At 46.0% G+C, this 15723-nt stretch overlaps 1 protein-coding gene across 2 annotated transcripts in view; it reads right to left on the bottom strand.

Moving 5' to 3' along the window:
- The window catches only part of IMPDH2 (IMP (inosine 5'-monophosphate) dehydrogenase 2), a 29101-nt gene extending 14177 nt beyond the window's left edge, over positions 1-14924 (bottom strand). For both annotated transcript variants that reach the window (XM_015422112.1, XM_015422113.1), the window contains exons 1-5: positions 14598-14924; positions 7059-7107; positions 6616-6717; positions 2034-2108; positions 884-1090 (exon numbers count right to left, since the gene is read on the bottom strand). In XM_015422112.1, the coding sequence (XP_015277598.1) occupies positions 884-1090; positions 2034-2108; positions 6616-6717; positions 7059-7107; positions 14598-14695 (531 nt within the window). In that variant the 5' untranslated portion in view covers positions 14696-14924. The remainder of the gene's footprint in view (positions 1-883; positions 1091-2033; positions 2109-6615; positions 6718-7058; positions 7108-14597) is intronic.
- Between the last annotated feature and the right edge of the window lie 799 nt (positions 14925-15723).

The following is a 15723-nucleotide window of genomic DNA, read 5'->3' as shown; positions in this document are numbered from 1 at the left end:
ACAGTCTACTGTACTGCTTCAGTTGTCAGGTGGGGAACTCCCATGGTGAAGTACCCCTTCACTAAGAAACATCCCTGCACACTCAAAACTAGCACATCAGGGAGAAAGCTAGGCCAGAATGGATCTCCCAGACAACTGGGAACAAGCCACGGCTCACTGGCAGAGCACCTGCTTGGCATGCAGAAGGTGCCAGGTTCAATCCCCTGCCATTACTTGAAAGGATCAAGTACCAAGTGATGGGGAAAACCTTCCACCTGAGACCATGGAGAGCTGCTGCTTGTCAGAACGAATATTGACCTGACAGATCAATGGTTCGTCTCAGTATAAGGCAGTTTCATGTGTTTTGTTCTATAAATGCAGAAGCTTGGTTTGTACAGAGGAGCATTCCATCCCTAGAGACTCCAAGACAAGCTGTTCAGCTGCCTCCTGATTTTATGCATTAAGTTAACAAGTCGGGAATGCATAAGGACACACACACACACCCCTGTGGGGTGGAATTAGAGATGATTGAAGACCGCACTTGGGAAGGGCACCTAATGCCTGGTTTTGTCAGCCCAGTCTAAAGATAGCCTAGGAGAGCAGTGCTGGCACTAAGGCACTCTGCAGAATGCTGCAGTGGTGAAACCTGATGCCCAGATACAGAGGCAACACTGAAGCAAAACTCAGGCGGCCTCTGGTAACCAATCTATTCCTACTGCACTAAGAGGAGAAAGCCAAGTGCTATGCTCCCAGCACTACAAGATGTTGTGTGCTCATTCCTTCAGACAACACACACACACACACACAAAACCCCATACCGCAGAGACCCTTTTCCCAACTTTCCCAGCACAAACTCTGGATTTTTCCCACCTCACCCATCCCTAAAGTCGGGACTTCCACTGACCTCACTGAGAGGCAAGTCGTGCTCTTCCTCCTTCAGGAAGTCAATGTCTCGGGATGAGATAATCCCCACCAGCCGGCTGCCCATCTTCCCATTGTCTGTGATGGGGATACCGCAGAACCCATGTCTGGCTTTCGCTTCGAAGACGTCTCGGACTCTGTCTTTGGGGCTCAGAACTACAGGGTCTGTGATGAATCCTTGTTCGTATTTCTGAAGCAAAGCACATTCGGGAGGGGGAAAAAGGGAAAAAATATCATTTGGAACACCAGAATAAGGGGGGGGGGGGGTAGGAGTGAGGAGATGGTCAAGTAGCCCTTCCCCCAAGCAATGGGCCTCCAGGACTGCAGCAGTCTAGGACTGGGGCTTTCAAACATGGTTAAGAACTTAGCTACAAAGCAGCTTCCTAGACTCTGAAGTTCAGTGCAGAGACAGGAGTGCAGCAATGTGGCCAGGAAAAAGTGGACAGGAAACCAGATGTGCACAGCTTGTTAGCTAGTAGAGGCCGAAGCACCCTGCCTGAATGTACTGAAGCTATGAATATTAGCCAGGGTTGATGCTAACCACACTCAGCACACCCTAAGAAAAATGGCTTTAGGGATTCTAAGAAGAAAAACCACAGGCTTCAAACCCTGGTTAGCATTAACCACGGTTAACTTAGGAGTGGTGCCGCTGTAGCTATTAATCATAAATAGGGCTAGTGGGCATGGGAGAAGACTCCTGAATGGGAGGGTCTTGGAGGAAGCAGGATGCAATCTCAGAGCCTGCTTCTAATATTTTACTCATGGTGAAGGAACAGACAACTGTTATGTCTACACCAGCCATATGCTGCGTTGGATGTGGTACAAAATTTCAACTTGTGCTACAGCTCTTGCAAAAGCACAAGAAAACGACCATGGTAAGTCAATCTTATTGTATCCTTCCTTGCATTTCTGCAAGATCTTGTGCATCCAATTTCTGAGCACTATAACATACAGGGAGGAACGTATTAGGTGTTGTGCAAGATCTTGTGCAAGCGGAACTGTGCTAACACCATTTATGTTTCCACTTGTGCACGGCTGGATTCCAGGCATTTCTTTACACATATGACTTTGCCACCTTGACCCTTCTCCCCAACAATACTTGCTTAAACATTTCTCAGAATGTTGACCTTTACCTTAACTTTTCGTACTTCATTGGCCTGGAATTCTGGGGTGCAGTTATGGTGAATGAATCCGATCCCACCTGTGAGCTGAAAATATACAGAAGGAAAGTTTTTGCACAAAATGGTTCCACTTTAAGGAACGACACAGCTAAGGATGGATAGGGTAGAACTGAAAAGACTGGTCGACTGGTAGGGATGAAACAAAAGTAGAGTTGGAAGAGGCTACAGTTACTCCGGCTAACATTTCTCTATTAGCTAATAGCACTAAACTCTGTACGGAACATATGAACACAGCATGGAAAAATACCTCAGAAGAATATGCAAAGGCTCAGCTTTTAGCCGTGGTTTGTTCCAACTGGAGTCCCTCGGCATATGCAGTTTATGGAGAAATTAGAGGAGGAAAACACATTTTTATAAGTCCGTATACCACGATGCTTCATCACATTAGAAAGCCTCTCATTCCAAATGATATTTCTGAGCATTCTCAACTAGTGTGAAGACTTTTTTCCCCCCTACCAGGGATTTTTAATTTTGATTGCCTTGAATGGTTCCCCCTCACAGAGGCAGGATAGAAATTCATAGATGATAAAGAGCCCAGAGAGCTCAAAATTCACAGCAGATCGACAAGACTGGACAGGAAACTCAGAAATGGACAAACATAGGGTTAGGATACAGCAGAGAGGAGAATAAAGTGGTTGTGAAACCACAGGTAAGGCAAGGCTGAGGTGGTTCAAGAAAGACAACATCAGACCTGGGTTTAAATTCCACATGCCGCCATCCAGCCTCCCTGAGTCCATCATGCTTTCAGCCCAACCTACTTCACAGGGTGGTTCTGAGGTTAAAATGCAAAACGATAAAAATCACTCGTGGGCAGTGTTCCCTCTAAGCTGAGTTAGTGTAAGCTAGCTCACAGTTTTTTAGCCTCCGGCTCACATTTTTGTCTTGGCTCAGGAAGGATGGGTCCAGAGCAAACTAATTTATGCAGCAGCCAAATCACCTGCTCACAACTTTCATGCCAGTAGCTCACAAAGTAGAACTTTTGCTCACAAGGCTCCACAGCTTAGAGGGAACATTGCGAGTCGTGAGTGCCGAGGTCCACAGAGGAAAGGCAGGATGGAATGCCAGACACTGAATGAACAGAGTGAGGCAGTCTGGGAAGGGGATGTTCACACGCGGCCAGTGCAGAAGGAACAGTGACAGGAGTGGGTAGCAAAAGGAGGGCTGACAGAAGGAAAACCGGCACACACTGAGTGGGAAGTGTGACCAAGGGGAGTGTATGCGAGGAGATCCAAAGTGCTTTAAATAGTGTCAGAAGCTTATTTCTTCAAGCGAGAAGCCTGAAAGACGAGCCATCCAGTCCTACCCACTAGCACAGAGGCATCCCCGAGTTTCAACAAACCCTAGTTGTGTTAATCCAGATCTCCTGTGAGGCCAGCAGGAAAGAAGATTTTGTATTATCAGTGATTATCAGAATGGGACAGCCACCTGTGTCCAAGCATCCACATACAGAAGAACTAACTCAAAAGGAGTTTTGCCACATTACTGTCTATGCCTGCGGCCCCTGCTGATCCCTGAAAATACCACTCCCAGGAGCTCAGCGCCCATGTGGAAGAACAGTCATGAGAGTTGGGGGAGCGGAAGAAAGAAAGGACAAGGGAATGAAAGCACCCCTTTCCCTCTGCGCAGATGCACGTGTGGAGGAAGGAGGGGTGTGACGGACTGCACGGAAAAGCAGGCTTTTTAAAATGCTGTTTGTGTCAGAGAGTCAGGGAGGTTAGGAGTTGATCTTTCCTGGAGAGAAGAGCTTATGTGATTGGCTGCTCTGCTCACTCTCTGATTGGCCAACATCAGCTGAGAGCGGAAATAAAACAGCTGATCTGGAGGGAAAAGAGGTCTTTCGCCAGTTTTGGTCTTGGTCTGAAATCTAATGTCTGAATCAGTAGCCAGAGGGGTTGGCTTCTGAGGAAAGAGACATTTGACAGGCAACAATCAGAAAAGTATTTCTACAGAGAAAAGAGAAATCCCATTGTCTTAAATATATTAACACTGCCCCAAGGGAGACCTTAGATTCTCAGTCAAGAAAGCTACAGAACAGCCTTATACAGACAAAGGATACTGGAGAAGGATTTGGCAGAAGGTCTGGGTAGTTAGAGTGAACTCCCATGCAAGCCAAATAGTAAAAGGAGTTATTGCTTCATAGGGACAAGGAGAATAACTTCCTGCCAGTTAAAAGGTTTGGGAAGAGAACCTTGGTATGTGATAAAAGGGAGAAGCTTAGACACCTCAAGAGTTAATGAAAAGCTGTAATAGCTAAAGGAAAACCTAGAACTCTGAAGGAAGAAATCTAGAAACTTTAAGCAAATGCTGTCCTCCAGAAGAAACATTAATAAGAACTGTGTTAGTGCTGAAATATACTAACCAAAGTACCTCTCAAAGCAAGAACTAAAGAACTTTGAATCAAAACTACAAATACACTTTCTTGAATGTTCTAATAATTCAACTCTGTATATATTAGAAAGTTTTTACCTAAGCAGTCTCAAAACCTTGACTACCCCTATTATATATATTCTCTGCCTGTTCAATAAAATATTATTTCTGTTTTGAAAGTTACTTTGCCTCAAGTGCCATTTCATAAGGGTTTATAAAAGAGGACAGCTCCTGTCTTTTCCTCAAGTTCCTGTACTGGATCTAAAGCCTAAACCAATATATAAACAAAAAGTGGGACAGTTTAAAGTTTATATCAATAGAGAAGATATACAAGCTACTGTAAGGCAACTCAGACACTAAGGGGAACTGAAGTTTTGGTGGGAAAAATCTGCCAGAAAGTTGGGGAGCTACATTTTTTCATCATAAGGGGCTACAGATCTTACCCCCTCGCCCCTCATCACTCTAGACCTCCCCCCCCCCCCAACTTCCCCCCCCAACTTATGCAGCCTTTCCTCTGCACAGGTCCAACAGCTCTGGGAATGATCTTGTCAGAAAGGACTGCAAGGACAAAGAACATAGTAAAATGGTGCATTCTATATTTGGATGGACTTGGGACAGACCAGCAAAGCTTCCCTCTGCAGACACACCACTGAACTGAAAGAAAGCTTTTGATAAAGTTGACTTCCAGAAAGCTTTTGATAAAGTTCCTCATCAAAGGCTCCTAAGTAAGCTAAAAAATCATGGGATAAAAGGACTTGTTCATTAATGATTTGGAGATGGGAGTAAGCAGTGAAGTGGCTAAATTTGCGGATGATACAAAGTTGTTCAGGGTGGTGAAAACCAGTGAGGATTGTGAGGCACTCCAAAGGGATCTGTCAAAGTTGGGCGAGTGGGCGTCAACATGGCAAATGGGGTTCAATGTGGCCAAGTGCAAGGTGATGCACATTGGAGCCAAAAATCCTAACTATAAATACACGTTGATGGGGTCTGAACTGGCAGAGACAGATCAAGAGAGAGATCTTGGAGTTGTAGTAGATAACTCACTGAAAATGTCGAGACAGTGTGTGACTGCAATAAAGAAGGCCAATGCTATGCTGGGGATTATTAGGAAGGGTATTGAAAACAGATCAGCCAATATAATAATGCCCCTATATAAATCAATGGTGAGACCTCATTTGGAATACTGTGTGCAATTCTGGTCACCACACCTTAAAAAGGATATTATAGCTTTGGAAAAAGTGCAGAAAAGGGCAACTCGAATGATAAAAGGGTTGGAACACTTTCCCTATGAGGAAAGGTTAAGGCCCTTAGGGCTCTTTAGCTTGGAGAAACGACGACTGAGGGGTGACATGATTGAGGTTTATAAGATTATGCATGGGAAAGAGCAGGTAGAGAAAGAGGTACTTTTCTCCCTTTCTCACAATACAAGAACTCGTGGGCACTCCATGAAATTGCTGAGCGGTCGGGTTAGAACGGATAAAAGAAAGTACTTCTTCACCCAAAGAGTGATTAACACTTGGAATTCACTGCCACAGGAAGTGGCGGCGGCTACAAGCATGGATGGCTTCAATAGGGAATTAGATAAGCATATGGAGCAGAGGTCCATCAGTGGCTATTAGCCACAAGGTATAGATAGGGACTCTGGGGCAAGTGATGCTCTGTCATCTTGGTGCTTGGGGGGGGTCAACTGTGGGATGGCTTCTAATGTCCTGGCCCCACTGGTGGACCTCCTGATGGCACTGGTATTTCTGGCCACTGTGTGATACAGAGTGTTGGACTGGATGGGCCTTTGGCCTGATCCAACATTGGCATCTCTTATGTTCTTATGTTCTTATGAAAGGCTTATTAAAGCAATCATCTGTTTTGTAAACACGATTCAGTGACGAAAAATAAGACGGCCCTGATTTTTCTGCAGGCAAATAGCTAGGATACAAAGATGGATTCCCCCCTCCCCCACCCTACATTGGATGAATTTTATCTTTTTATCAAATTTATATCCCGCTCCCTCTCTCCCAAACAGGACTTGGGGTGGCTAACAGCATATAAAATACACCCAATAAAAACAATACAAAGATACAATAAATAATCTTTAAAATATAAAACGATTAATAATCTATCCCCATTAAATCCCACACACACACACACACTTCTGTGCCAGATTACTTACCGCCATCGCAATGGCCATGCTGGCCTCTGTTACAGTGTCCATAGGGGAGGATACCAACGGAGTCTTCAAAGTTATCTTCTTGGTCAGAGCAGAAGTCAGGTCCTTAAAATAAACACAAAGTCTGGGCTACAGCAGCATTTCACCTAATTTATTTCCAAGTATTCTCCCATCGTATTTCCATAATCTTAGCAACCATGGGGTTTAGATTTTTTCGTTTTTCAATAGGTAAGATGATATTTTTAGGATTCCAGGGCATGGACTACTCTCAGCTGTGCCCAAGAACCTCACAGAAGGGAGTTGGAAATCTAAAAAGCGCTGAAAGTTGCTCAGTGACTACTGTAAAGATGGCCAAAGAGAAAGGAATCTTTTGCAGAGAAGGAAACATGTTTTTCGCCATAATGGTTTTTTTTTTTACATATTATAAAAATTAGCCTCATACTCACCACTTGGTCTGCAGTGAAGTCTATGTAGCCAGGGAGTATAAGGAAGTCACTGAATGAAGGAGAAAGAAGACAGAATGTGTCACTGTGCATTTAAATACCAAGCTTCACGAACTAAAAGTACTTCATCCTCGCAGCAACCTTGAAAGACAATCAATATTATTCCCATGTGAGCCTCAAAGAGAGTCAGCACAGTATAGCGGTTAGAGTGTAAGACCAGGATCTGGGAGACCCAGGTTCCAATCCCCACTCTGCAATGGGAGCTTGCTGGGTGACCTTGGGCTGGTCACTTGCTCTCTACCTCAGCCACCTCAGGGTTATTGTTGCAAGGATAAAATGGAGAAGGGGGGAGCAATGTTGCCAGCTGCTTTGGACGGGAAAACAGGGAATAAATATATATAAATAGGTAAATAAATGGACAGTGTCTACTGAAGGACAGAGACAATCTAAACCCAAATTGTCTGGGTTAATCTAATTACTGACTCCATCAGCTCTCATCCAATCGGCCTCCAGTTTGGAACCGTGCCCTTCACACTAGGGACAAAGCCGTAACTCCTGCCTTCCCCCTATGAGATACACAAGAGCTGGTATGCAAAGATGGCACCTGCCACAGAAAGTAAATAGAAAAGCAACAGAAGAGTGGAAGTGTACCAAATACCTGGGCTCCACAAGCATGCCCCAGAATCCAAAAATTAGAAAGGATACTTTGCAGCGCACCTGATCCAGGGCCTAACAACAGATTAGGTTTTCCATGAGGATTGCTCTTGGGTTTGGTGGGTCGGTGTGCTCTGAATTTCCATGCTTCTCAGGTGTGTGCAGGCCCAAATTGGCTTGGGACCATGGCGTGCACCCCCCTGCCCCCACATTATCTTCTCAACCTAAAACAGCCCACGGGACGCTATTCGGTCATGGTGGAAATAACATGTAGCTCATCAGTACATGCGCGACCCCCTATAGGGCATCTGGCACCCCCTGGGAGCCTCTTCAGACTGGAAAAATGGCACAGAGGAGGAAAGGTTTAAGCCCCGGCTCTCCATGGCAGTGACTGAATGAGCTTCTGCAGAGTACCTTTCCTGACCACTGAATGAATGCAACTAGAGCACACAAACACACACCCAGGATGGCTGTAGAGAGACCGTGCTTGTAGGGGGCCGGTTCTTGCACCAATCACTTCCTACTTGCTCACCTTGCCAATGCCTGGACTTTTTGATTTCCTTTTCCCTTTTAGGACAGAGATCAGAGCCTAGTGGTAAAACACTTGTCATGGGAGAAAGGTCCCAGCCACCTCTGTAGTAGGGAAGTTTAGTTTAGACCCTAGTTTAGTTGGCTTTTATTTATTAAAAAAAAGGATCAGACAAAGTCTTGGAGAAGGAGGCCATCAATGCAATGACTAAGCGGCATTCCCATATACAGAGGCGACCCTCTGAATCCCAGTGCGGAGCAACAGCAGCAGCAGGCGGGCTTGTAGACCTTCTGAAAGCATCTAGGTGGCCACTAAGTGAAAGAGGGTGCAGATCTGATACAGCACAGCTGCTCTTCCGTCCTGTTTAAAAGCCTCTCAGGTAACAGGGCTGAAGAAATCTCTGTTCTAGGTACTTAGGAGAGTCACAGTAGTCATAGTCAGGCTTCGTAGACCTATGACAAAAATGAAATCCCCGTAACACCTATTAGGACCAACCAAATGGACACAAGTTACAGACCTATGGTGTGACTCTGTAAAAGGCAACTTCATGTACAAGGACGTATATATTTTAGCATAAGGCACTTCTGATTTTTATAAATTGAACACTGAATGCCACCCAATCTCTAAACCATCCAGCTTTTTTGTTTTTTTGGAAAACCTTCAAGGAAGGGCAGTTGTGAAATTGTCCCACAGGAAGTGTTCGTTGATGTTTAACCCAAACCCTGTCCTTAACTTGGATACCTGCCAGAATAACCAGCCACAACCTTCCCTTCTCAACCAATTATTCCTCAATCCACAGATATTAGCCATGTTAGCTAAACAGAGAGAGGATCCATGAATATCAGGCACAGGAGGAGGGGGGGGGGGCTTCAAGCAAGCTTGAATCGTGTTAGAAACAGAACGTTGAACAAGGGGGGCCCTTGGTGTGACCCCAGCAGCACAGTTCTTACATTCCCTCCTGATGCATGAGTCATGTCATCAACACAGTGATCTAATTTACATTTCTCTTTAGGTGTCATGTTTTAAAATGCCATTATCCTAGCTGGAATAACACAACTGGATGGGTTAAAAGTTAAACAACTTCCTGCAATTCAATCCGATGTATTTTTCTCACAAAGTGAACTTGAGCTATATATTAAAAGCTTGTTGGGAAAACCCTGGCCAACTAGATGACACTGGAAACCTTCTAAGCACAAAAATGGTTCCCCCAAAAGACACGGTAAGAATGTAAGATGAGTCCTACCGGAACAGACCAGTGGTTCATCTAGTTCAGGATCCTGTTTCATAAAGCAGCCAACCAGTTTCCCTGGAAGGCCAACAAAACAGGGAGCAGAGGCCAAGGCTTTTTCACTGGTGTTGCGTCCTAGTACTGGTATTCCAAGTTTTACTGCTGGAGGTTCCCTTTGGTCACCATGGCTAGTCCCCAGTTTCTGACTCTACATGGGCTTGCCTTTGAAGAAACCCCCAAAACTTCTATTCATTCAAAACATGGTTGCCAGAATTCTCACTCAAGCCCGCTGCAGGCATCGTGTATCACAATGCTTGGCCTGATTGCTCAGGTTGCCATATTGGGCTTCCAGACCCAATTCAGAACCCCAGTCATTGACTTTTAAAGTCCTAAGCAGCTTGGGAACAGGGTACTCAAAGGACCTCTTCCATTCATGTAAATGTATTAATGCTTTGAAACTGGCTTGGGATGCCATCCTCCACATGCCAATGGTAGCTGAAGTGAGGATGGTGGGTACATAGTCAGGGCTTCTTCAGCATTAGTCCCCAAACTGTGGAATTCCCTATTCCTTCCGGCTCCTCAGGCCCCCTCCCTCAAGACCAGTAAAGGGGTTCGGGTTTTTTGGTGAGTGTGTGCATTCCAGAAGGTTCTAAGTGTTTTCTCCCCTCAGATACTGATGTTTAAACCTGCGCAACTGGTAGTTTTCACCAGTGATTTTATACTGCAAATTGTTATTGGCACTTATTAGTTTTAAGTTTTTTTATTATAAACGACTGCTGTTTCAGCAGTGTTTTGAGGCTGCTGCTTTCTTTAGTTTATTTTTATGCTTTTAAAATCTTGTTGGTTGTTTTTGCTGATATTCAGAGTTATGCTAATTCTGAGCATTGTTTTTTTTTTCTATTTACTAAGCCCTTTTTATTATCCAGCAATTGGTCTAATCCCAATCACTTCCCTGACTCCTGTTGAAGCATTTGGAAGGTATCTGTTCACCTCCCACACTTTCTCCTTATAAAAGAAAAAAATATTGTTTACTTTGCCCTCATAACCTGCATTTGTTGCTGTAGTTTAAAAATTAGAAAGAAAGATAGCCCTTAAAAAGTTTACAAGCATGTCTGAAATCTCTGGAAGAGAGAATCCAGTATTTAGGAGACAACTCTTCACTAGACTGAAGGAACAACATTTCATCTATCTGTGCCCTCAGGATCTTTTCCTCTTGAAACACTACTACAGATTTGGCCCTGTTAGTATTGGGTAGGGTGCCACTCCTAGCTCTGGCTGCATTCAGATAACCCGCCAAGCCAACTTTAAGTCTGAATGTGCACAAATCCAGTTTGCTGCTGCACGTGCACACACATCTTGCCCCCCCCTTCCACAGGCAATGTAAAAGTAACACCACTTTTTCTGACATACAAACGCAGGTACACAGCTTAATCTCAACAAACCAGGAATCTAAACCAGGATTTCATTCAGGTTTACTAACTCCAGTTAACCTGTGTGTCTGCGTTCTACATCATGTGTGACCAGGATTCCGTCATCATGCTGTGCACAAGAAGGAATGACTGTGTGGATCACAGTAAAAAGCAGGGCTCTTTCACATCTCAAGCCTGCTTGACCGGATGTTTGAACTCAGTCTCCAGAATCATGATGAGGTATGAGGCTGTCAGAAGGAGAGAGAAGTTATCGTTGTAAACAATGCCAAACACCCCTTTTCTTCCACTGTATACTTTATAGCACGCATCACTAGGCAGAAGACAACAAACCCTCCTAAGGAATTTACTTTTCAGCGGCAAAGTTTGTTTCTGAACAGAAACGGTTTATTTATAAGCGGCTTCCCTCTCAGGAGGGGGTGGGTGCTGGTAAAGAGTGAGTCTGCTGTGATCTCTGCTGTAAGAACTATTTCCAGAGCGTGGCTCACAGGGCACATTGAGGGCATGCCTGCTGGGGATGAGCTGGTGAAGTATATACAAATGCATTGCACAATGCTCCTCCCCCCTCTTGAGATCATCTGGGATCACATGAATCTCCATCTGCGGAGAGACTGGCAGGGGTGACAGCCATAAGGCAGACACGGCTAACCACTTCTATCTAAAGACGAGATGTCATGAACCACAGCTGTTCAGAGAACAGAAAAGGAGATCATACCCTACCGCTTACAGGTTCTTACGCAAGACTACATGTCTTTTTGCAAAAAGAACTTTGTCTGAACGTGCGCCAACTGGCCACACAGACTGACAGGTGTGGATCACACAGATCAGTGTGATCAGAAAGATTATGTCAAATGGAGCCCCCGGTCTATAGTTCGTCATCACCGGCAAAGGTAATCTGGACAACACAAAAGGGAGTTAATGAAATAATCTGGGTTTGCCAGATCAAAACTTAAAACAAAGGCCCTATAATGCCCTGCCAGGTTGGTTGTAGACTCTCGGGAAAGACTGCTCATCACTACAGATACCCAAGACAGGAGAGGTGATTATACAATGAGAAAAGACAAAGGACTACGGAGCAGAAAGGATTCTGATCAAGGGAGTCATTTGGATGAGAAGGATACCTAGCCCATGCAGCACCAAGATACAATAGTCCAAGGGACAGAATTTATCACCCTATAGTCTTCTGGGATAGTTTCAGTTCACCCAGGAAAGTAAAGGGGAATCTGGACTTCAGTCTGGGGAAAAGGCGACTCTACAGAGTTTTGCAAAAGTGTTCAGGGGGACAAGGGGGAAAGGACTACACCATCAATAATGGAACATGTTTGCAAAGGTAAGGTGTCTGTTCAACAAGGCTGCCAACCTCTGAAGTTTCAGAGTGAGGATCCTGGCTCTGCACAGAATGGAGGGCATTTTTCTTCACTGTGGAACTGGGATCAGCTGGATTTACACTTGCCAACAGATGGAGGGGGAAGAAGACTACGTGGCCGGAGGAGGGGGGGGGGAGATAAAAGTTTCAGAGTGTTTCTATAGATGAAGGCTTAGAAAAAGTATCTCAGCAGAGAGTGGGCTAAATAAGAATAGTCTCTCCGATATATCATCTTTCTACTCAGAAGTGAGTTTTCAAGAACAGGGTCTCCATCACATTGTCTCAAGAGGTACAGTCAATTCCTCCTCTGTGTCGCCTCGCCTCCTTTGGCAACTTGTCAATAGTTTCAGAGGGTAGTCAAGCTGATCTGCATTAAAATAGTTAATATTTGAGTCCAGTAGCACCTTAGAGACCAATGAGATTTTCAGGGTATACGTTTTTGAGAGTCAAAGCTCCTTTCCTCAGACACAGTAGAGTAGAAATGGAGGCCTGAGTTTTGTTTTTTTTAAATAGGGACAGAGGATTGTTATCTCACTACAGATGCTAATTTTCTGCCCCCCCCCACATTTCCCCTCTGCGCTAATCAATCTGATTACAATATCCATTGCACCTTTGCATCCTTTACAAGCATTCTCTCCAACAGCCCTCCCACCTTCTGTCTAGGAGAAAAAGACTCGTGGGCACCCAATGAAATTACTGAGCAGTCGAGTTAGACCAGATCAAAGGAAGTACTTCTTCACCCAAAGAGTGATTAACACATGGAATTCACTGCCACAGGAGGTGGTGGCAGCTACAAGCATGGATGGCTTCAAGAGAGAATTAGATAAGCATATGGAGCAGAGCTCCATCAGTGGCTTTTAGCCACAAGGTATAGATAGGAACGGTGGAGCTGCAGTGGCTCAAGTGGTTAAGACGCTGAACTGCAGGCTGTGGAAGGTCAGTAGTTCAGCAGTTCAAGACCCAGGTGCCGCAAGACGGAGTGAGCTCCCGTCTCTAGTTCCAGCTCCTGCCAACCTAGCAGTTCGAAAGCAAGAAATTGCAAGTAGATAAATAAGTACCACTTCGGTGGGAAGGTAACAGCGTTCTGTGCGCCTTGGTGTTTAGTCGTGCCGGCCACATGACCACAGAAACGTCTTCGGACAGTGCTGGCTCTTCGGCTTTGAAACGGAGATGAGCACCGCAACCCTAGAGTCGGATTCGACTGGCTTTCGAGCAAGGGAAACCTTTACCTTTACCTATAGATAGGAACAGGAGCTGTGGTGGCTCAAGTGGTTAAGACGCTGAACTTCGAGAGTGAGCTGCCATCTCTAGTTTAAACGTCTTCGTGTTTAGTCGTGCCGGCCACATGACCACAGAAACGTCTTCGGACAGTGCTGGCTCTTCGGCTTTGAAACGGAGATGAGCACCGCAACCCTAGAGTCGGATTCGACTGGCTTTCGAGCAAGGGAACCTTTACCTTTTTATAGATAGGAACTCTCAGTCTAGGGCAAGTGATGCACTGTATTCTTAGTGCTGGGGGGGGAACTGCTGGACCTCCTGATGGCACCTGGTATTTTTGGCCACTGTGTGACAGAGTGTTGGACTTGACAGGGCATTGGCCTGATCCAGCATTGGCTTCTCTTATGTTCTTAAGACTCAAATCTCCGTTTCTACTCATGTCTGACGAAGGGAGCGTTGGCTCTTGAGAGCTTACAGCCTGAAACGGTGGTTGATCTCTGTGCTACTGGACTCAAATCTAGTTGTGCAACATGTACAGACATCTTTTCATAACCACACAGTGTGAATTACCATCACTGGCTGGATGAATTCCTGTCCCCGGCAGACTCTATGCATGCAGCCGAATGAGCCCGAAGAATGGACAGCACCACTTCGAACAGCAGGTGGGGCACACCAACTTGGAACACCCCACATACGCACAAGCGTCAGTAAAGGAACGCATGGGGGGAGGGATTCGCTTTACCGTTTAACTTATCTATAAGTTAAGTCGGCTCCCCCCCCCAGAGCATTTTTAAAAAGCCTACCTTTAGCCTGAGATGGTTCAGCCCATTCTTTCTCAATTTTCCTACCACTGCGCTCTGCTGCATGCTTAGATCAAACCTAACCTTGACGCCTCAGGCTGACAGTAATAAACCAACACAACAGTTTATTACACGGGTGCTCCTTGAGGAGAAAAGCGGAGACGGACAAATACTTATACTGCGAGTTTCATACACATAGCACATACACTATATCCTGCCACCGATCCGCCACTCGCCGCTGCCCTCCAAATCCGGCACCGCGTGGAGGAGGCGGAGCAGCCAAACCGCCACCAGAACTACCCTCGTCAATCTCTCCTTACTTGTACGTGAGCCCGTCTCCGCAGTTGAGCATCTGCTGTGCCGTCAGCCCGTCGTCTGGAACGTAGCCAGTGCCGCCACTTATCAGGTAATCGGCCATGGTGGTGAAGCGCCCGAGCCCCGTCCGACCCCGGAGGAGGAGAGGAGAAGAGTGCGCGCGAGGCCCCCTCCCGCCGCGTAATCCTCTCTCTCTCGCGCGCAAAGCACACTGGACTACCTCAGCCGGCTGGCACGCGCAGGAGAGAGGGCGAGAGAGAAAGGAAGCGCGCCAGGCGGAAACCCGAAGAGGAGTCCAGCGGCAGCGCGGCAAAAAGAGGCAGACCAAGCCCCACCTCCTTGCCTTACGCAAAGCGCAGTGACCCTCCCCCTTCTGTCGACCGTCAGTCATCATGAAGTGTGGAGGGGAGACCTCATAAGGTGAACTTCCGGTTTGAAGAAATCGGAAGTCCGCCATTCGCCATGATTTACGGGAGGGCTGCAGAATGGAGCCGCTCTACCGTCTTATCAACCTCCGTGGTCCTGGATACTTGGCGTGGAAAGTTCCAAGGAACTCGGATAGCGAACGAGGCCCAGTCTAGCCTTTTTATCTTTTGACGGCTCGGCGGGAGGAAACGAACGGGACTCTGCTAAAGGGCTTTACTGAAACGCTAGATTTTGAGGAAGATTTGAGACGGCTTGACGCAGCGGCAGGACGGTGTTCGGGGAACCAAGCTTCTCTTCTGCCTGCAGATGGAAAAGCTGGCCTGGGGCGAAAGCCTCCCCCTGATGTTGCCTCCTGGCAGTGGCTGCCTCTGAACCAAGAGGTTCCTTTTAGTCACCGTGGCTAGTAACCACTGATAGTCCTGTCCCTCCGAAAATCTTATCTAATCCCCCTTTAAAGCAGTTTATTCCAGTGGCTATCACTACATCCTTTGGCAGTGAATTCCACATTTTAATCACTCTGTGTAAAGAAGTATTTCCTTTTGTTTATTCTGAACCTACTGCCCCATCAGCTTCATTGGATGCCCTCAAGTTCAACTGCCACCACAGCACAAGGATCTTTACTGAGTGATTGAAAGTAAGCTGCAAGAGCCATTTCATGGCTGGCTCCACCTGCCATTTTGTGGCTACTACCCACCACTGTCTCAA

This window comes from Gekko japonicus, unplaced genomic scaffold (genome assembly GCF_001447785.1).
Source record: "Gekko japonicus isolate JY-2015 unplaced genomic scaffold, Gekko_japonicus_V1.1 scaffold292, whole genome shotgun sequence".
Taxonomy (NCBI): Eukaryota; Metazoa; Chordata; class Lepidosauria; order Squamata; family Gekkonidae; genus Gekko; species Gekko japonicus.
The sequence above is the reverse complement of the archived record's forward strand: the minus strand, read 5'-3'. Positions and strand labels throughout refer to the sequence as shown.